This window comes from Schistocerca americana, chromosome 7 (assembly GCF_021461395.2).
Source record: "Schistocerca americana isolate TAMUIC-IGC-003095 chromosome 7, iqSchAmer2.1, whole genome shotgun sequence".
NCBI lineage: Eukaryota > Metazoa > Arthropoda > Insecta > Orthoptera > Acrididae > Schistocerca > Schistocerca americana.
Window position 1 is genome coordinate 161195371 of NC_060125.1, and position 21788 is coordinate 161217158.

At 40.5% G+C, this 21788-nt stretch overlaps 1 protein-coding gene across 2 annotated transcripts in view; it reads right to left on the minus strand.

Annotated features, from left to right (window-relative positions):
* The window catches only part of LOC124621871 (geranylgeranyl transferase type-1 subunit beta), a 63210-nt gene that overhangs the window by 17840 nt on the left and 23582 nt on the right, over window positions 1-21788 (minus strand). For both annotated transcript variants that reach the window (XR_006980582.1, XM_047147334.1), the window contains exons 5-6: window positions 21434-21544; window positions 21168-21297 (exon numbers count right to left, since the gene is read on the minus strand). Coding sequence is in view for 1 of the 2 variants with exons in the window: in XM_047147334.1 (XP_047003290.1) it covers window positions 21168-21297; window positions 21434-21544 (241 nt within the window). In the remaining variant the exon portion in view is untranslated. The remainder of the gene's footprint in view (window positions 1-21167; window positions 21298-21433; window positions 21545-21788) is intronic.

Here is a 21788-nt window from a genome sequence, read left to right on the forward strand (position 1 = left end):
CTGACGGAGGAGATAGAGAAGATCCAAAGAAGAGCGGCGCATTTCGTCACAGGGTTATTTGGTAACCGTGATAGCGTTACGGAGATGTTTAATAAACTCAAGTGGCAGACTCTGCAAGAGAGGCGCTCTGCATCGCGGTGTAGCTTGCTCGCCAGGTTTCGAGAGGGTGCGTTTCTGGATGAGGTATCGAATATATTGCTTCCCCCTACTTATACATCCCGAGGAGATGACGAATGTAAAATTAGAGAGATTAGAGCGCACACGGAGGCTTTCAGACAGTCGTTCTTCCCGCGAACCATACGCGACTGGAACAGGAAAGGGAGGTAATGACAGTGGCACGTAAAGTGCCCTCCGCCATACACCGTTGGGTGGCTTGCGGAGTATCAATGTAGATGTAGATGTAGAGGCAGAGCAAGAGGGGCTTGGGAGAGGAGGGGGAAGCTGGGGAGAGAAGGGGGGAGCCAGGGTGAGGAGGTGGGAGCCGGGGGGTGGAGGCAGGAGCTGAGACTGAAGGTGAGAGCTGAGAGTAGAGGTGAGAGCTGAGATTAGAGGTTGGAGCTGAGTGTAGGGGAGGGAGCTAAGAGTGGCTGCAAGTGCTGGGAGTGGAGGTGGGAGAGGAGGAGGGAGGAAAGGGTGGTTGGAGGGGGAGTGGAGGTGGGAGAGGAGGAGGGAGGAAAGGGTGGTTGGAGGGGGAGTGGAGGTGGGAGAGGAGGTGGGGGATGAATAGTGGAGGTGGGAGAGGAGGTGGGGACTGGGGAGTGGAGGCAGGAGAGGAGGCAGGCAGGAGCTGGTGAGAGAAGGAGGGAGTTGGGGAGCAAAGGAGGAGTTGGGGAGAAAGTTAGGTCATTCAGACCCCAGGATGACAGGGACCCCCCTATAGTGAGGACGCTGGTAGCCATAGAAGAAGAAATTAATAGTTCTGAAAGGTTGAAAGTGTATTATTTTTACTTTTATATGCATCTATCTGCATTTCTTCATATACATGTCCTGAAGGTAAGTATTCACCAGCAAGTCTGTCTCAAGTTATGGAATTTATGTGAATGCAATTGACAGTAACAGAGCTGAAGCAATACAAATGTGGTGACTCTTTTATCCTCATCCCACATTCAAGACACGGCTGTGATTCCTATCTGGAATATTTTGTTAATACTGAGGTCTTGGGAATGATCCAGCTCTGCTGATAAATGTTACTTCCCCCAACGTATGCATAATTCCATCACACAATGCGGCCACACACTAAACACACAACTGTATCGACACCAATAGCAGAACCTTGGCACATAGCCTAGGTCTATAAAATGAGAACAGACATTTTAACTTCACCAAAGCAAGGTGGGAAGAGGGAGGCGGGGGTGATTCCAAGGAATCATCAGTGACACAGATTTGTGTTATCTAGGGATAAATCAATTAATTGCTTATGCAGTCAACTTGCTTTGGTGGTGAAAGGTTAATCTGTTCCATTTCCATAGGCTATAACGAAAGAAGTCCTGTCCTTGTGTTGTGGTTGTTCATGTAATGCAGATCTTGGAATTGCTTCTGCATATAAAGTCGGAGACAGCCAACATGATTGTAGTAAGTAATAGCCAATGAACAGCTGTTAACCATATATGCTTTTATGTCACTAATACGAGGGTCATTCCATACTCATGGGATCACTGCAATCACAGTAAATACATTCGAAAATCTGCGGTAAACATTACTGAAATCAACATACATGCTGCAGCTGCATGCAAGTATGGCTCCATACAAGTGCCTGAACCATTTAAACTAAGTTTGGCCATGCTACAATGTGATTCCTCCCCCAAACACCTTACTCATCAGACCTCAGTCCATGCAAATTAGACTTCATTCCACAATTGAGGAAACCACTCTGTGGGAGACGCTTTGCAAACATGGCAAATGGCCTCATAGCATTTCAACAACATGTGGCACACGTTGATGGCAATGGCAATGTGAATGGCACTCAAAGCCATCCCCATCATTGTCAACTCTTGTTAGTATGCACTGGGGAGCTATTTTGAAGAACAGTGACTGATTTTGATTTTTGTTCCATTTGTTCTTGCGCACAATACATTCATACACATTTGTCCTTGTGTACAATAAATTTACACATAGTACCAATGCATTTGTTTCATTTCAACCTTGGGTAGCGGAACCTAATGTACTGGAACCCTATTTTATGTTGGCATTCCAATACACACAGTCATACCACTTTAATGTACATCATGGAATTCTCATGTTGTCGCGTTCTTTCAAGATATACCATAGTTTCCATGACTTATGGAATGACCCCTTATATGTTTCCTTCACATTCTGCTTTTGTCACATACTGAAGTTTCACATGTACATCCACCCCACACCCAAACCCACCCCCACCCATCTCCAACCCATGCACGCGCACGCGCGCGCCCACACACACACACACACACACACACACACACACACACACACACACACACACAGCACATTTGCTCCTTTTACGTTGGAATGTTATAAATGATTGATGATGATTATGCGTTTAAAGGGACTAAACTACTGGGTCACCAGTTCCTCCATTTCATGAGAGAAACACGTTTAAAAAAACGTGGGGAGTGTGCTGCTCCAACTATGTAAGCAAGTCAAAAGAGTTTGTAAAAGGGTGTGGCAGTAGTTGTAACACTTTAGGTAAAAGAAGATAGAGCAGCTAGCATTTTGCACAAGATGGTCTAAAGGCACAGCAAACTGGCGGGGGAGTTATTCGATTTCATGCGAAATACAAATCTGGGTAGTGGTGATAAAATATATGAGGGTTGGAATTTAAATAGTGGCAACTATTTATTTACAACTGATACAAAAGAGTTACATGTTTGCACCTGTTACTGTCCTTCAAAGTAGTCACCAGCATTGTGTAGAACTTGTTGCCAGCGATGTGGAAGACATAGTATGCCATTAGCAGAGCCTGTTCTGTTGATGGTGCAAATGGAGCACTCTACTGCCTGTTGAGTCTCTGGAACAGACCTGAAGTGAATGCCACGAAGTGGCTCCTTCATCTTCGGAATCAAATCAAAGTCACAAGGACTTAAGTCCGGGGAGTACGGTGGATGGTACAGTACTTCCAGTCCCACCGACCGAACCGAGCAGCCACAGCTTGTGCTGTACGCACCCGTGCATTGTTGTGCAAAATAATGGGTGGATTGCGCAGGAAGTGTCACCGCTTCTTTCGCAAAGGTGGTCACAGGCGATGCTCCAAAAACGAACAGTAATACTGTGCATTGATCGTCTGCAGTGGAGGAACGTAATGCATTAGGATAACACCATCGCAGTCGAACATGAGAATTACCATAACTTTCACCATACTGGGGCTCTGACGCACTTTCAACTTTCGCAGCAACCCATAATGACACCATTCGTTGGATTGGCATTTCAGTTTTGGCTCATACGATGTAGCCCATGTCTCATCCAGTGTTATGATACGGCTTAAGAAAGCCTTTCCTTCGCATTACGTTAGACCGCTCGCTCACAAGTGACTGTGTTTCCCATGATTCTGTGCACGCCGGTGACGTGGGACAGGTGAGTTCATTTGCTCAGAGGTAAGATAGGTACATCAACAATGTGTGCTATCAGCAACAATAGCAGATTGCATTGCATAGTGTCTCCACAGCAGTGTTGCCACTATTTAAGTTCCAACCTATGTACAAATTACTTGCATTGTGTGGGTAGCCCTATTTTACCTTCTGCATTTGCAGCTTGCAGACATTTCTTTTATTCATGTATGCAGCACTTCTGAACTATTTGTGGTGAAATATTATTAATGATTTTTTTCTCAAAGATGGAAACTATTTTTTGGGGACAGACTGATATGTAGCACAGCCTTTTATGTTAGGGTAGAAAGTGACCAATTTGTGCAATTAATGTGGATGAAAGATCTCCTTTGTGGTGAGATACTCATCTATAGTACAGTTAGATGTCTATGTTAACATGGAAGGAGATACTTTCAGTTGCCATTATTTTCTGTTTGTTTGCATTCAAATTGCCGCAGTGTATGACGTTTTATTAATTTGGGAGCTTGTAGAGGATGAAATTTGCAATAAGAAACCTATACCCGGAAATGTGAGATGCAGTTCCTGCAGCAGTAGGTGTTTGAACTTCTATTGCCCTTCCAGCCATTGGCGTTATGTTATTGCTGCAGATGGAAAGCTGTAACAGGGTGTATACGCGGACAAAGAAAAAAAAATTCCCGGGTTTTTACCTGATTTCTCGGTTAAAAAATACACTTTCTCCTGGGTGAAAATACGCTTTTTCCATGTTGAGTGGCAGTATACTTTCCCTCTGGATCATAAAACTTATCAATCCTTTGAATGGTCAAGGTTTTACACACCAGTGTAGAACCCCCACGCCACTTTAGAACACGAACCCCAGAAAAAATGCATTTTGGAAAGATCTTTGATTTGCAGCAACATCAGTGCTGCATACTTTCGTATTACAGAAGTATATGGTCGATTTCGGCCAAACGTGGAACCTTAGTTTCCGAAGCATTGAAATCGAAATTGCCATGTGTTTTTGTAAGCCAATCATAGTTCTTGTCACGTGATCTCGCCAGCTGATGATAACAGACATTCTTCGCATTTACATGGGGCTCCCAAAACCTGATTTCGTAAATCGATCTCCCAATACTGCTCCTGGGTGGTCATGTAACACTTCAAAATCTATTCTGGAAATCCGCTTCTGGTTGCTGGTTTTCCAATTCCGCAATCGATTTTCACTGCCATGTAAACGCAGCCGGTATTGAAACATGCTTGGGCTGTCAGGTTTCGTCTTGTTTTTAAAAATTTTGGCTAATATTGACAGAGTGGCTTTTTGTACAATGAAGGACAAGTAGAAATATTAGACTGAAGCTGTTTACACCTCGTCTAATTGAATAGAAATAGCATCAACACACTGATTAAATCATAAACTACATTTGCTGTTTCCAGGTGCCGTAGTAAACTGGGCTTGCAAATCCACTTCAGACCTTAACATAGGAACACGACAGCGAAAAACGGTTTCCGAAATTCGGTTTTCACCTTTCGGAAGATGTGTCGCATGTAAAAGTAGTGATTCAGAGCATAGGACACGTGATGTAGTCGGTCTATAGCAACATACCTGTTAAGTAGTGTGAACACAAAAATAGGAAAAGTTAATGGTTTTATTTAATGTACATAGTGTAGCTAAAAGAAAAGCTAAGGTTTCACATACGGTATTTGTCGTTTTTGCATGTGTTACACATTGTGCTAGTAAAATTTTAAGTAATGACATAAATGTCTAATCTTCTGGGCTTGAAATTCTTCTAAGTGGCTGGTCCTCAAAGTGTTAAACTTCAAATGAAAATCAAACGCTCTGTGATTTAAGAAATTCAACGGCACGTTCGCACACATAACATAGCTCATATTGTGTAAAGTTAAATGTACTCTGAAAGTAACGCTTTTCAAATGACCAATTGCAATATTTTCCCACGACCTGTTACAATTCGTTTCAGCAGATGTCAGAGAGCACCAGAAAATGGGGTAACTGTGCCTGCGAAGTCACAATGACGTAGGTAGCCCGTATGTTCATACGTATAAGGCATTAACAGATCTTATACTACATCATAAACGAAACTGGGCATCAGAGGATAGTCCAAGAGCATCAGAATTTTGTAAACCATACTAAAATCCAGATTCACAAAGAAGTAGGCCACAAGGTGATATTAAACCTTTCAGTGTGGTTTTCAGAATGCAAATTTTCTTGAAGTACCAGTACTGTATTATCTCATGATTAGTTCTATGACATAATGCCATATGTCGCAAAAGGTAACAATGTGCACTTGGCACTATCCAATATTGTTTCAAATAAATTGACAGCAGAAAATATTAATTAATCACAATTTTTTAGCAAACTGATGAAAATAACTTCATTGTTTTGCAGGGCAATTAATACCTGACAGTCAAAAACCTGGAAACAAAATAAAGTCAGAAAACTGCGACTAATAACATATTTTAGCCTTCCATAATTATGTTAATATTTTAATTCACTTTATAGTTCCCGGCCACAGAAATCTGTTTTGTTTTTGAGAGCTGTAAACCAAACAGCAAAATCACTAAACATATACACGGTTCAAATGAAGATTACCGCTCATCCTACTACAACTCAGATTGCTCTATGCATGCGCGTATCTGTCAACTTGGGTGCATCAGAAAAATGTTTCCGGGTAGCACCTGGCTGCTTGTTGCTACTTCTGATACAGCTCGTGTCTAGTTACCTTGGATACAGCTAACAGTCACACTTCAAGTAGCCAGAAGAGTGAGAAGGTACTGCTCATACACGACTCAACTGCACATGTGTATAAGCCCACTGGCAACTTCTCACACGAACCTAACATTAATCATTGTGATGTTACGCCCATCAGAAGCACTTTGTTATGAATTACTGCATAGTCTTCATCCTAAAGCATTCGACACAGTTTGCTATTGGCAGGCGCTTGTGTGTGTGTGTGTGTGTGTGTGTGTGTGCGCGCGCGCGCGCGCTGTGTTTTGTTGCTGCAAATGGCACATTTCCTTTGCAATTTAAGTTTTACTTATTTTTTTCCTCGTTTATGTTTTATTGCTGCAGTATTATTTGCAGTAACGGGCTAAAGTAAAATTCTTTGTTAGAGTACCAGTTCTTACTGTCAAAACTACATAAATTTAACTGAAAACTAAAACAAAGAAAAATTCCCAGAATTCTTAAAAATTCCCAGGTTTTTCCCAGTTGTCCCGGAGCGTATACACCCTGTGTAAATAGTCAGTTACATGTCGACCGGAGCCTATGTACAGGAAGTTTATTTCGTGCTTATCATTCTTCAGTTCACCCTTTCCAACACTGACAATGTACTGTAAACACAGTTATCAACGTGAGTCAATGTACAGTTGCCTGTTTACTGTTCCTTTCATACTGGTAGGTTCTGACTTCGTGGAGGGACATTGCATCTTTGGAGAACTTGCTGATTCACATTTGTGTTATGGTGAAGCTCGCTGGAATGCCACTGCCGCTACTTGTTTGTACACAGGAAGGTACCCAAATGGACAATTTCATAGTGTCCTATTATTCAGCTATGTTGATAACTGACTGAGGGATAGGGGGAAATCTTGTCAGCTGATACACATCAGGCAGGTGCAAGGATGATGACATGAATCCCAGACTTTGAAGAAGATGTTATTGAACTTGTAATTTTCAATCCATGAACATGCACACATGCAATTGTCTGTGTAATTCATACAGATCACGAGTGGCTGACGGATTCTGTACAGTGTGCACCTACACCCATTCCATGACCAACCAGTTCAGACTATGAGACAGACTGATTTTAAAATACAACAATAATTCTCACAGTGGTTCTTCTTCAAATGTGTTGGTGTCCCCAGTTTTCCAGACCTCATGCTGTTTACTTATGAGTCAACTTTCACGAGGAAGGTTAATTTTAACTTTCACAACAGCCAATGCGCTGTTGAATATTCACACACTAAGCAAATGAGAAGTTACTAAGTTACTAGGCGAGACTCTCGGTCAACATTTTGGCTGGAACTCTTTGGAGATAATTGTATTCGACAACATATCTTACCAGATTGTTTCAATGGTACATGGTATTTGAACTTTCAGAGAATACCTTGTCTGAACTTCTGAAGGACATTCCCCTCCAACTGCGTGCTAGTTTGTGGTTTCAGTATGATGATAGTCCAGCGCACTTTGATTCTCGGGCCAGAGCATATCTCACAGACAACTTCAGGCAGAGAGTAATTGGAAGGGACTGCCCAGTCCCTAGGCCTGCATGCTCCTTGGAACTCACTGTTCTTGATTTTTTTCTCTGGTGTTATGTGAAGTCTCTTGTGTACTAACACCAGTAGGAGCAGTACCCAGCTTATGAGCATGTCTACACAACATTTGATAACAATATCAGATGAGTGTGTGGAATTTTAGAAGAGAATCGGACAAAACACGGTTTGGTACTGCACATTATATAACAAGTTCCCATTAGTGGTCATCATAATTAACATTTACTCTAAAGTAGCGAAGCCACAGATTCTGTTTACAGTATTCAACTGTACTGTTTTGTAAATAAAAGTTTTGCAAACTACAGTATTCTGGGATTTCATTTAGCCTACCAACTGCATAAAATGTATACAGTGCTGCAGAAACTTTACTTCACATTTCTGGTGGTAAGTTTCTTACTGTAAAAATGTTTCAAATGTCATCATCTGCAATATCACAAATTTTTAGAACGTCATTCTGTAACACCCTGTTCAATAAGAGAGAATCCAAGATGCAACAACAGCAGAAAATTAAAATTCAGTGTTGAATTACCTATTGCATGATTGTGTGTATTAACTCTGCATATGAGGTTTTATTTGCCAAAAATTCGATTTAATATCAATCAAGCACCAAGCGTACAAAGCTGACTGTTGCATTAAATACGTAACATTTCTCCTGCAATTGAAACAAAACATCATTACTATATTGGCTATAGAAATCAGCTGTTTGACCACCATAACTTCCCACAACCATTCGTGTCACGTATTACCAACCACATCCTTAAAGGTTGGAGCGAGGGTGGCCCCTTGTAACACTTTATCCTTTCACATACCGTATTTACTCGAAACTAAGCCGCACTCGACTCTAAGCCGCACCTGAAAAATGAGACTCGAAATCAAGGAAAAAAAAAATTTACCGAATCCAAGCTGCACCTGAAATTTGAGACTCGAAATTCAAGGGGAGAGAAAAGTTTTAGGTTGCACCTCCAAATCAAAACAAAGTTGGTCCATTGTAATGTTTAGGTCGAAAGAATGATGATACAGCTACAGTAGTTTGGTTCGAGTCGTAAGCTTAGCAGTTAACCTTTACCAGGTAGCCACTGCTATGCATCAGGCGCTTCGTCCGTATTTATACGGGTAACCTTCCTTTTTCATGTGCTTTGTCTCATTTGAATTGATTGCTTATTTTTCTTTGATCTGATAAGTGCCGTTCTCTTTGTTATAGGTGTTTACGTCACTCTAAGCTGAAAATGCATTATTGTACTGTGTCATGCATTGTTTGTTGCATTTGTTTATGACCTGTCACCGCTCGCGCCATGGCTTGCTTTTGTGCGCACTACTGCCGCTTCCAAAAAACAAAGATTCTGCATAGATATTAGTCATCTTAGATTTAAAAATCTAGTCAGTTGTCGTGCTTCATTTCTGACTGTATCACTGTTCACCGTAAGAATAATACGAATATAAACATGGCATGATATGTGTAATTCTTCCACATTTGCTGTTGTCTCACTCTAGTTTCGTAGTTTATTAGGCAGACATGATTTAAATGAGATAGCAGCAAACACGAAAGAATACATGGCAAAATGTTTATATTCGTATTATTCTTATGGTGAAGAGAGTACTGCATGTGGTTCACAATTCATAAAAGTTCCTATTAGCAACCATCTCTTGTCACAGCTAGGAAAAAATTCAGAACGTAGAGTTGACCTTACTTTGTGCCTGCAAAGTATGCCTCTGTAGCGCTACATATATTTGACGGCAGAAGTTAGTTGAGGCGGTACCTACCAACATTTTACAGAAATTCCACTTACTTTGCACTCGATTCTAAGCTGCAGGCGGTTTTTTGGATTACAAAAACCGGAAAAAAAGTGTGGCCTAGATTCGAGTAAATACGGTAATCTAAAACCACAGTTTTACCACGTCTGACTTCTTAATGGCATTTTTCAAGTTCTTCCCTGGTTATGTAGACTGTGATATTGTTAGTTTCCATCACTATTTGTTGTTCTGTTTTTGTTCTGTGTATGTGAGCTGTAATTTTTATGCAAGAGAGCACTGATGAACAACTCCATCAGGAGGCAAGTTGGTGTGTCCAGGAGCTATTTTGAAGTTAATACTAAGCCTTTACAATAATCTTTAAAGTTTTTGGTTGGTTTTGAGCACAATGTGCTTTTCAGGGGATGAGATAAAAATACTGTCTGTCTTCTACAACCTCTGTTGTCTGTCTGACACTCCCAGTAGCGAGTCTATCCTATATACAAGGCTGCAGAAACTGATGAAATTTTGAAATGTTCAAATTAATGCTATTCTGTCAGTTGTCAACACATTTTGACAAATGAGGCAACATTTTTTTGCACCACTTTCTTCAACTTTTACATTCTGCTGAAATAACTGTTTTTCAGTCAACAGGGTTTGAAGATAAGCACATAATTCATAGTAGTTTTTGGAAATTTGAAAGAGGTGTATACTGGAAAAAAAACACTGTTAAGTATTCTTTTAAACACAAGTATGTTTTTCTTTACATACACATGGTGTGTTAAATTACAGTTTTCATACAGAATCTTACTGTTTCTTTGTGTGGGAGATCTTGAAACAAGGTTCATTACATGAAGCAAAACCACTTTGCTCACACTGGTAACACATTTTACTGCAAGAAAGTTTTGTAGTTTCTTTCTCAAACTTGGAAGTACATGATATAAATGGGCAATACTTTTTATTTACAGGTGGTAAATGCTGCAGAAAATCCCTCTATGTCAATATACCTACAGCTCAACTTTGTTCAGTGTTATCACTAACTAGGTGCACATTGTTGTTGTTGTTGTGGTCTTCAGTCCTGAGACTGGTTTGATGCAGCTCTCCATGCTACTCTATCCTGTGCAAGCTGCCTCATCTCCCAGTATGTAACTGCAGCCTACATCCTTCTGAATCTGCTTAGTGTATTCATCTCTTGGTCTCCCTCTACGATTTTTACCCTCCACGCTGCTGAATTGGTCATGCCTTGATCCCTTCTTCTAGTCAAGTTGTGCCACAAACTCCTCTTCTCCCCAGTTCTATTCAATATCTCCTCATTAGTTATGTGATCAACCCATCTAATCTTCAGCATTCTTCTGTAGCATCACATTTCTAAAGCTTCTATTCTCTTCTTATCCGAACTATTTATCGTCCATGTTTCACTTCCATACATAGTGTAGCCACACTCCATATGAATACTTTCAGAAACGACTTCCTGACACTTAAATCTATACTCGATGTTAAAAAATTTCTCTTCTTCAGAATCGCATTCCATGCCATTGCCACTCTACATTTGAAGAGCACAAGGCAAAAATGATGATAGTCAATTTTTTCCCATTTTCAGGTTAGGACAGGAATTTGTAGCTCAAATACGGCCGGGAGTTCAACATGCTGTCTTCATTCTTTTGTTTACTTTGTGTTTGTGGTTAGAAAGTTGCCAAAGCTTATAGCTTGTGTTCTTGGTAGTAGTTTCTGTGAAAATGAGTGAATTAAGTGAGTCAAGTGTGGATGAAGACTGTGAAAACGTCAGTAAACCTAGCACAAAGAAGAGAGAATCCCACGGAAGGGTAAGAAATGTGATGAAAAAAACTTAAAGTCTGTACTCACGAAACTGGGCCCGATTGCAGATGTAAAAGACTACAGTGTTTTGATAGAGTTTGTGAAGGTGAAAGAAAAAGATTAATTTCTCATTTTAATAGTTTAGAATCTAATGATGCTCAGTCCACGTACTTGGCTGGGCTTATCAATGTTTATGACGTCAAAAATCGCAGACCAAGAAACCCCCAACAGACAAGAGAGGAAAGTATGATCACAAACATTGTAGGACCTAAGAAGAAGTTGAGCAAAGTGTCGTTGATCACACTGCATCGTTTAAGGGCCATACAAGCCATTATAGTTTTGATAAAACTAAAAAAACGTACTTGCCAAACACTTTAAATTTGAAAAAAAATGTACACATTGTACAAGACAGATAGACCTAGTGCTAAGATTGTGTCCTATGAATATTATATATAGATATTTGTATCTAAGTTTAACATAGCTTTCGGATATCCCAGAAGCGACACCTGCAGTGCATGTGACAGGTACCAAGCAGAAACGAAAGCTCTAAACCTCCAGCTGGAAGAGACTAATGATGACAAGGGAAAAGCAAATATATTAAGCAGCATTAAGACAAAAAAACGTGAGAACCAACCACACTTGAGGAAAGCTAACACATTTTATGACACAAAGAGAAAATGTAGGAAAATTTCAAGGAAAAGGGAGGAAACTGAGGTACTTACCATTGATTTAAAAAAAAAAATTTAAGCTTACCTAATTTGACCACAAATGACGTTTACTACCGCCGTCAATTGTCATTGTATTTGTTCAATGCCCACAGCCTATCTACGGGAAATGCAAGTTTTTTTTGCTTATCCAGAAACAGAAGGAGGTAAAGGTGCAGACAAAGTAGTATCAATGTTGCGCTATTATATCTTCCCCATGTTACAGTCCAATGTCAAAAACTTGTACATATTTTGCGATTCTTGTAGCGGACAGAACAAGAACTACACCATGTTTCGCTTCTGTCATTATGTGGTACAAATCCTAAAAAAAACTAGAGTGCATAACAATCATATTCCCTATTCGCAGCCACTCTTACCTAGAATGCGATAGAGATATGGTCCTGATAAATGGCAAATTTCCTGCAGACATACCAGAACATTGGGTAAATGAAATAAAGAATGCCAGAGTAAAGCCTTTGCTTTTCACTGTGATTGAAGCTGACCAAAACCTATTTAGAAAATGGACTGCTTTTTTGGAAAATCACTATCACAAGAAATGTCCATTTGCTACACGACCAATTCGTGAAATAAAATTTTCAAAAGACCGTTGTAGATTAGTTGAACACAGATCATCTTACACTGGGTACATTCTTATGTCACCGATCCTAACACAACACCAACTTACCAAGCTTTCAAGAGAGTCAGAAGACTGTGGTGATAATACGTCCTTCTCTTTACCACCAATTCTGCGTGAAGGTGAGAGAAAATGACTCAACGCTTTACCTTTGCTTTCACATATCAATAATCTATAGACCTATAATGAGTTATTACCTCATAACAATAAACCTTGAAAGTAATGCAAACTTATCAGTATAGGTAATATTTTTGTCACTATTGCAACACATATTTAGTTAGGTTATTAGCTAAATTCATAACACGCTATGTAAGTAGGTAGGTTACTATTTTATGACAAAAACCACCAGCAGGTTCCCTTGTTTTAGCCCAAAAGTTTGCTTATTTCCAGATCTGATTAAAATAGAACCTGGAAAGTACCCAGACCTGCAGCACCTGAAGCAGTTTTGCAGTCCATCTGCTCAAAAGTACTTTGAAGAACTTTCTCATTGACAAAACATAAGTTGCAAGTAACAATATTAAAATAAAATCTATAAGGGCCTAATGTGTTAAAATCTAGAATATTATAAATCTTATAAAATAAACAGTAAACAGAATCTGTTTACAGGTTACAAGATCCACTGAAGAAGAACAGAAAGATAGTGGACGTTCATCGTTTTTACCAAGTTTTTTATGACTACCATCCTTTTTACCATGTTTTTTGTGGTTGGTTGGTTTTGAGGAAGGAGACCAGACAGCGAGGTCATCGGTCTCATTGGATTGGGGAAGGACGGGGAAGGAAGTCGGCCGTGCCCTTTTAAAGGAACCATCCCGGCATTTGCCTGGAGTGATTTAGGGAAATCACGGAAAACCTAAATCAGGATGGCCGGACGCGGGATTGAACCGTCGTCCTCCCGAATGCGAGTCCAGTGTCTAACCACTGCGCCACCTCGCTCGGTCTGTTTTTTGTGTATCTATTTATGCTCTTAATTAATAAACTACCTTAAAATTGAAAATGTGTTTATTATATCACATTTATTACCTAAACAAATAGATACAGAACAATAAAAATGTTGTTGTGATAATTATACAGTGAACGTTGATGATATACGAGACCTTGGAGCACAAAATTCGTCATCCTGAAAAGTTACAAAAAAGTGACTATCATCATTTTTGCCTTGTGCTCTTCATTTTATATCCTCCCTACTTCGACCATCATCAGTTATTTTGCTCTCCAAATAGCAAAACTCCTTTACTATATTAAGTGTCTCATTTCCTAATCTAATTCCCTCAGCATCACCCGAGTTAACTCAACTACATTCCATTATCCTCGTTTTGCTTTTGTTGATGTTCATTTTATATCCTCCCTTCAAGATACTGTCTATTCCGTTCAACTGCTCTTCCAAGTCCTTTGCTGTCTCTGATAGAATTACAATGTCGTCGGCGAACCTCAAAGTTTTTATTTCTTCTCCATGGATTTTAATACCTACTCCGAATTTTTCTTTTTTTTCCTTTACTGCTTGCTCAATATACAGATTGAATAGCATCGGGGAGAGACTACAACTCTGTCTCACTCCCTTCCCAACCACTGCTTCTCTTTCATGTCCCTCGACTCTTATGACTGCCGTCAGGTTCTGTACGAAAATAGCCTTTCGCTCCCTGTATTTTACACCTGGCACCTTCAGAATTTGAAAGAGAGTATTCCAGTCAACATTGTCAAAAGCTTTCTCTAAGTCTACAAATGCTAGAAATGTAGGTTTGCCTTTTCTTAATCTAGCTTCTAAGATAAGCCGTAGGGTCAGTATTGCCTCACGTGTTCCAACATTTCTACGGAATCCAAAATGATCTTCCCCGAGGTCTTCTACCAGCTTTTCCATTCGCCTGTAAAGAATTAGGGTTAGTATTTTCCTGCCGTGACTTATTAAACTGATAGATAGGTAATTTTCACATCTCTCAACACCTGCTTTCTTTGGGATTGGAATTATTATATTCTTTTTGAAGTCTGAGAGTATTTTGCCTGTCTCATACATTTTGCTCACCAGTTGGTAGAGTTTTTTCAGGACTGGCTCTCCCAAGGCTGCAGTAGTTCTAATGGAATGTTGTCTACTTCCGGGGCCTTGTTTCGACTTAGGTCTTTCAGTGCTCTGTCAAACTTTTCATGCAGTATCATATCTCCCATTTAATCTTCATCTATATCCTCTTCCATTTCCATAATATTACTCTCAAGTACATCACCCTTGTATAGACCTATATACTCCTTCCAACTTTCTGCTTTCCCTTCTTTGCTTAGAACTGGGTTTCTATCTGAGCTCTTGATATTCATACAAGTGGTTCTCTTTTCTCCAAAGGTGTCTTTAATTTTCCTGTAGGCAGTATCTATCTTACCCCTAGTGAGATAAACCTCTACATCCTTACATTTGTCCTCTAGCCATCCCTGCTTAGCCATGTTGTTGCATTTCCTGTCGATCTCATTTTTGAGACGTTTGAATTCCTTTTTTGCCTGCTTCATTTACTGCATTTTAATATTTTCTCCTTTCATCAATTAAATTCAATATTTCTTGTGTTACCCAAGGATTTCTACTAGCCCTCGTCTTTTTACCTACTTCATCCTCTGCTGCCTTCACTACTTCATCCCTCAAAGCTACCCATTCTTCTTCTACTGTATTTCTCTCCCCCATTCTTGTCAACTGTTCTCTTAAGCTCTCCCTGAAACTCTGTACAACCTCTGGTTTAGTCAGTTTATCCAGGTCCCATCTCCTTAAACTCCCACCTTTTTGTAGTTTCTTCAGTTTTAATCTACAGTTCATAACCAACACATTGTGGTCAGAGTCCATGTCTGCCACTGGAAATGTCTTACAATTAAAAACTTGGTTCCTAAATCTCTGTATTACCATTATATAATCTATTTGCAATCTGTCAGTATCTCCAGGCTTCTTCCATGTGTACAACCTTTTTTTATGATTCTTGAACCAAGTGTTAGCTATGATTAAGTTATGCTCTGGGCAAAATTCTACCAGGTGGCTTCCTCTTTTATTTCTTACCCACAATCCATATTCACCTACTACGTTTCCTTCTCTTCCTTTTCCTACTATCGAATTCCAGGCACCCATGACTATTAAATTTTCGTCTCCCTTCACTATCTGAATAATTTCTTTTATGTCTCATCATACATTTCTTCAATTTCTTCGTCATCTGCAGAGCTAGTTGACATATAAAGTTGTACTACTGTAGTAGGTGTGAGCTTCGTGTCTATCTTAGCCACAATAATGCGTTCACTATCTGTTTGTAGTAGCTTATTCATTATTAAACCTACTCCTGCATTACCCCTATTTGATTTTGTATTTATAACCCTGTATTCCCCTGACCAAATGTCTTGTTGCTCCTGCCACCGAACATCACTAATTTCCACTATATCTAACTTTAACCTATCCATTTCCGTTTTTAAATTTTCTAACCTACCTGCCCAATTAAGGGATCTGACATCCCACGCTCCGATCCGTAGAATGCCAATTTTCTTTCTCCTGATAACAACGTCCTCTTGAGTAGTCCCCGCCCGGAGATCGGAATGGGGGACTATTTTACCTCCGGAATATTTTACCCAAGAGGACGACATCATCATTTAACCATACAGTAAAGCTGCACGCCCTCGAGAAAAATTACGGCTGTAGTTTCCCCTTGCTTTCAGTCATTTGCAGTACCAGCACAGCAAGGCCGTTTTGGTTAGTGTTACAAGGCCAGATCAGTCAATCATCCAGAGTGTTGCCCCTGCAACTACTGCAAAGGCTGCTGCCCCTCTTCAGGAACCACACGTTTGTCTGGCCCTCAACAGATACCCCTCCGTTGTGGTTGCACCTACGGTACAGCTATCTGTATTGCTGAGGCACGCAAGCCTCCCCACCAATGGCAAGGTCTATGGTTCATGGGGGAGTGGTGCACATTATCATCAACAAATTCAGCTGTAAATGCTGTGATGAAGGCAGTCACTGTTACTCTATGAACTGTAAAACAAAAATGCAGTTGACACTCTTATTAGCAGTAGATGAATGTACAACAGCCTCCACCATTTGACCTTTTGGTGCCAAAGGACGTTGTACTGCAGCATCAACACCAGCCTTGTTCATATTGCAATATAATACCTGAACTAACTTCAGTGTAACTGTGCCATTATTTCCGATGTGTGGTTCAAATTACAGTATTTGCATTGTAGACATCAAATAGAGATCTGTCTTGTATTCAGATTTCACAGCCAACACACTGTCTCTGCATTGCTTAGAGGGAACTAATGAAAAACTGAACGCAACAAATGTTGAAAGGTCATGGGGGCAACAGAGCCAATAGGAAGAGATAGGTCCTACTCTGTGGCCTGGGCATCATCCAAGGAGGAGTGAATGAGAAAACAAAAGGAACACAGTCCAGGGAGGGGAAATGGAGATCTCGGCAACCAAGGCACATTCCAACTGGTCATCCCATTTGAGGGCAGGAATAAGGACGACGATGACACTTCTAATATGTAAAGAGAATGGGATATGTGAGATGATGAGGGACTTGTCGAATGGAGATTGCATAAGAAACCAAGAGCTGGTACCATTGAATCTGAGGAGAGAAGATCCCAGCGTGACTTCTATGGGACTAGTCCGAAAGGCAGCAGTGGCCACATGCACACAACGATGATGGACTACGTCTACCAGTTTTAAGGCTGAGCCATAAACCTGGCAACCATTCTCCAGTTGGAATGAAAACAGTGTCCGGTAAATATGGATAAGAGTAGCACGATCCACACACCAAGATAAGTGGGCAAGGAAGCAGAGTGTGTTAAGCTTCTGCCTGCAGCTAGTCTTCAGCTAATGAATATGGAGCGGCAAAGTCAGCTTTCTAACAAAAAGGAGGCCCAAGAAATAGGACTGTACAACAACTTCCAGGTGCTGGTAGCTAAGTAGTTCCACATCAGCATGGAGCTTGGTATGATGGCAGAGATGCAAGACCTGTTTTTTTGTAGGAGAGAATCTGAAACCAAGGGAAGGGGCCCATGCAGAGGCCTGCTGAATGGCTCTCTGGAGCTGGTATTTTTGGAGCTTGCACTCAGCAGAGGGTACTAAAGCTGTACCAAATGAAAAAATCATTGACATACAACGCAGGGGGTGACTAGTGGCCCAACAGAGGTCACAAGACCATTGATGGCGATGAGGAAGTGAGTGGCACTCTAACCCTGATCAATCGGTGGGACAAAAACTGATGAATAAAGATTGGTAGTGGGCCTCAAATGCCCCATTCGTGGAGGATGAGTGATACTGAATGCCATATACAGGTCAGAAAAGATTCCAAAAAGTTTTGTGGATTGTCCCTCTAAAAACTGCACTGATAGGGAGCAAAAGGTCCAGTGATTCAAGAATTCAGCATAACACGTGGGCAACTGTCCTCTCAAGCAGCTTACGGAGTATGTTGGCGCTATCTTCCCATTCCGGGGGGAAGGCACCTTGCAGCCAAAGTTGGCCGAAGACCCTGAGGAGATGTTGCCTTTGTGGACCGTTCAGGAGTTGGATCATTTGATTGTGAATTGAATCCAGGCCTTCGGCTGTGTCATGGGATGAGGCACTAGCCTGATGTAGCTCCTAGTCAATGAAGAGTTCATTATAGGATTGAGATTGGTGGGGAGCGATATACAAGGGGATGTCTTCAACTTGTCACTTCTGCAGTAGACAGGAGGAGGACAAAAATGCTGTCACAAAGTGGGTCGCCAGGTGTTCTGCAAGAACTGATGAACTAGTCCAAAGACCACTCTTCAGAACAAGACATGTAACAGCTGTTGATCATTGGTGGCCCATGAGACTGTGGAGCTCAGCTCACACCTGAGGTGAAGAGGCATACATCCCAGGGAGGAGACATAGTGCTCCCAGCATTCCTTCTTACTGCATTTAGAGACAGCCATCGCATAAAGTCATTTAAAAGTACTAAGATTCACCTGTGTAAGATGTCATTTGGATCATTTCAGAGCTCATTGGTGATCCTGAATAACTATTGCAATGATTTGGTCTACCGCAGCACTAGTCAATGGTGGGGGGAGCTCCTTAGGAAGGGGAACAGCACTTCCAGCAGTGTGGGTGGTCACATCTGAGACATCTTGCACAACCTCATCAATGTAACAGAGAGGTGGCAAATGTAACAGCAAAGGCATAAAAAGGCCATTTGGCACTGTGAAGAGCCCAACAGCATAGTTGGTCTGTCTGGCAGTGACAAGGAAATGACAAGATTCCCAGAAAGTGGTCACTGTCAGAAATGTCACCATGTAATGATCAATGTATCGAAGTTACAAGATTAGAAGAAGAGGCTGTTAGATCAATAGCTGGAAAGACGTCATGGGCAGCACTAAGTGGGTGGGAGATCCATCATTCTGGAGGCACTGAGCGTGGTCAGTGAGAAGCTGGTCAATTAGAAGGTTCCTATCAGACAAAGTGGTACTCCCCTAAAAGTATTAATTCTACAGAGTTGGCATGGAGGATGTTAAGCCTTTATGCACATCTCTTAACCAAACAGGTTTAGTTACAACAGGGTAATACATTCAGATAACAGACTTTGTTCATGAATCAAGCAATAATGTTCAAGCATAAATGCAGATACACCCACCAACTGAATTTTGTTCTTTTGGATTACAGCATGCAGTACCCAACTTTGAACCTAACCCACTTGAGGGGAAAATGTGGCACGAATGTTAAATGGTTGCATTTCATTACTTTTCCATTAACTGGTGTCACACTGATGAAGATGATAAAACAATTTAAATCATTTTCAACAAAGGTCTTCCTAAATTTGGAGAACAATTCACACCAAATCAATGCCCCTTGAAATGAGAAAACCATTATACAAGGTGATTCAAAAAGAATACCACAACTTTAGGAATTTAAAACTCTGCAACGACAAAAGGCAGAGCTAAGCACTATCCGTCAGCGAATTAAGGGAGCTATAAAGTTTCATTTAGTTGTGCATTTGTTCGCCATTTCAGCCAATAAAGTTTTTGGTCCCTTTTTCTTCGAAGGTGCTACTGTAACTGGACTACAGTATCTGGAGATGTTAGAGAATTGGCTGTTCCCTCAGCTCGAACAAGAAGCACAACAATTCATATTTCAGCAGGATGGAGCGCCACCACATTGGCACTTATCTGTCCGTAACTACCTGAACGTCAACTACCCGAGGCGATGGATCGGCCGCCAGGCAGCCCGTGACAGAGCACGTCATCACTGGCCTCCAAGAAGCCCTGATCTTACCCCCTGCGATTTTTTCTTATGGGGCTATGTTAAGGATATGGTGTTTCGGCCACCTCTCCCAGCCACCATTGATGATTTGAAACGAGAAATAATAGCAGCTATCCAAACTGTTACGCCTGATATGCTACAGAGAGTGTGGAACAAGTTGGAGTATCGGGTTGATATTGCTCGTGTGTCTGGAGGGGGCCATATTGAACATCTCTGAACTTGTTTTTGAGTGAAAAAAAAAACTTTTTAAATACTCTTTGTAATGATGTATAACAGAAGGTTATATTATGTTTCTTTCATTAAATACACATTTTTAAAGTTGTGGTATTCTTTTTGAATCACCCTGTATTTTCATAATTTCACTGCAGGAACTCTCCTCACTCATGGCATACAGGTTTCGTGCTGTGGACATGTCTAACAAAATGCTGCAAACTTCTGTAAAATTTTCATTTTTTCTGGTAAATTCTAATATTGACTGTATATACTTTAATGTTCTGCCATATGCTGCATGAGCAACTGCCACATTATGGTTGTTATTGCACTATGTTCGCTCTGTTTATTGTAGATATTTCGCATGGAAAATCATATTACAACAACAAATGATTTTATGCTTGCCAAAGTAAGAGCAACAACATGTGTGATAGATCACAGACACATCATGTGATGCGGCATGAACAGCTGGGCATTGGCCAACCGCTGTTAGCTAGCAGCTGAAGTCAGTTGAGGTGCAGCATTCTCTCCATTAATGCCAAACTCCCAAGCATAATGGTTCTGCAGAAGCACATAATAGTTCTACGGTGGAAAATTTACTTTTATTACTATAGCAAAGTAAAATAAATTCCACTGCGTCTTCCATCAGGCAAATGTTTTTGGTATACGGACAAAACGTGGTTAGAAAATAATGGAATGTATGTTCTTGAAAGCTTCACTTTGCTTTTACGATGCACACTATTAACCACAAGATCACAATCATTAACAGGTTGAGTGGAAGAGAACGCTTCCTCCAGCTACTGCCACACACTACAGTGTCACCAATGGAGTCAAAGCAGTTCCTTAACAGAGCAAGCAGTCTCATTTTTGTTTTGTCAGATCTCATATTTTGGAGAAGATTTTACACATAAAATAACAATTATGTTAAAAAAATCTCAGTAGTTTGACACACACACACACACACACACACACACACACACACAAAGTATGAACACAGAAGATTTCAATGGCTTTATTTAGATGCTTCTTGCATTTCTGTGACATACCTAAGTAAGTGTGCATTGGATCTGAAGTTGTGTCAATCCATTTCGAAAAACCGCCAACAATTCTGTCTTGTGTAGAAAGTATGTAGAATCGGTTAGGCTTGTATGAGATCATATTAAAAACCCCAAGTATCTGAAAATATAAAGACATGCAACATTATTGAGGTTAAGTTACAAAGAATTACTTATTTTAGTTTCAAGACAGAAAGTAAACCATCACAGACATGAAAGCTCAGACAAAAATTTAAAAAAATATTGATAAATGTTACCTTCAATGAAGCTCCAACCCAGAAAGAATAACATGTGTCATCGGGTTTATTTGGACGTCCCTGAAATCCTGTCACCTGACGCATCAGAAGCCATTTCTTCAATCTTGAACGCTGAAATTAGAGGCCACAAATTACTGTAAGTGAAGACAGCAATAAAGCAGCAAATTTACACAATGTGTCATGAGAGATCTCTCACAAAACAGGACAAACTAGCAATTCATTAAATACTCACTCCAAACTTTACATAGAGTTTGCTTATCAGCTAACTAAAGTGTAATATTCATTGGTCATTTAATACTAACTTTAATGACAAACAATACATAATTGAAAAGAGTATATTATGCAAGTAATGATA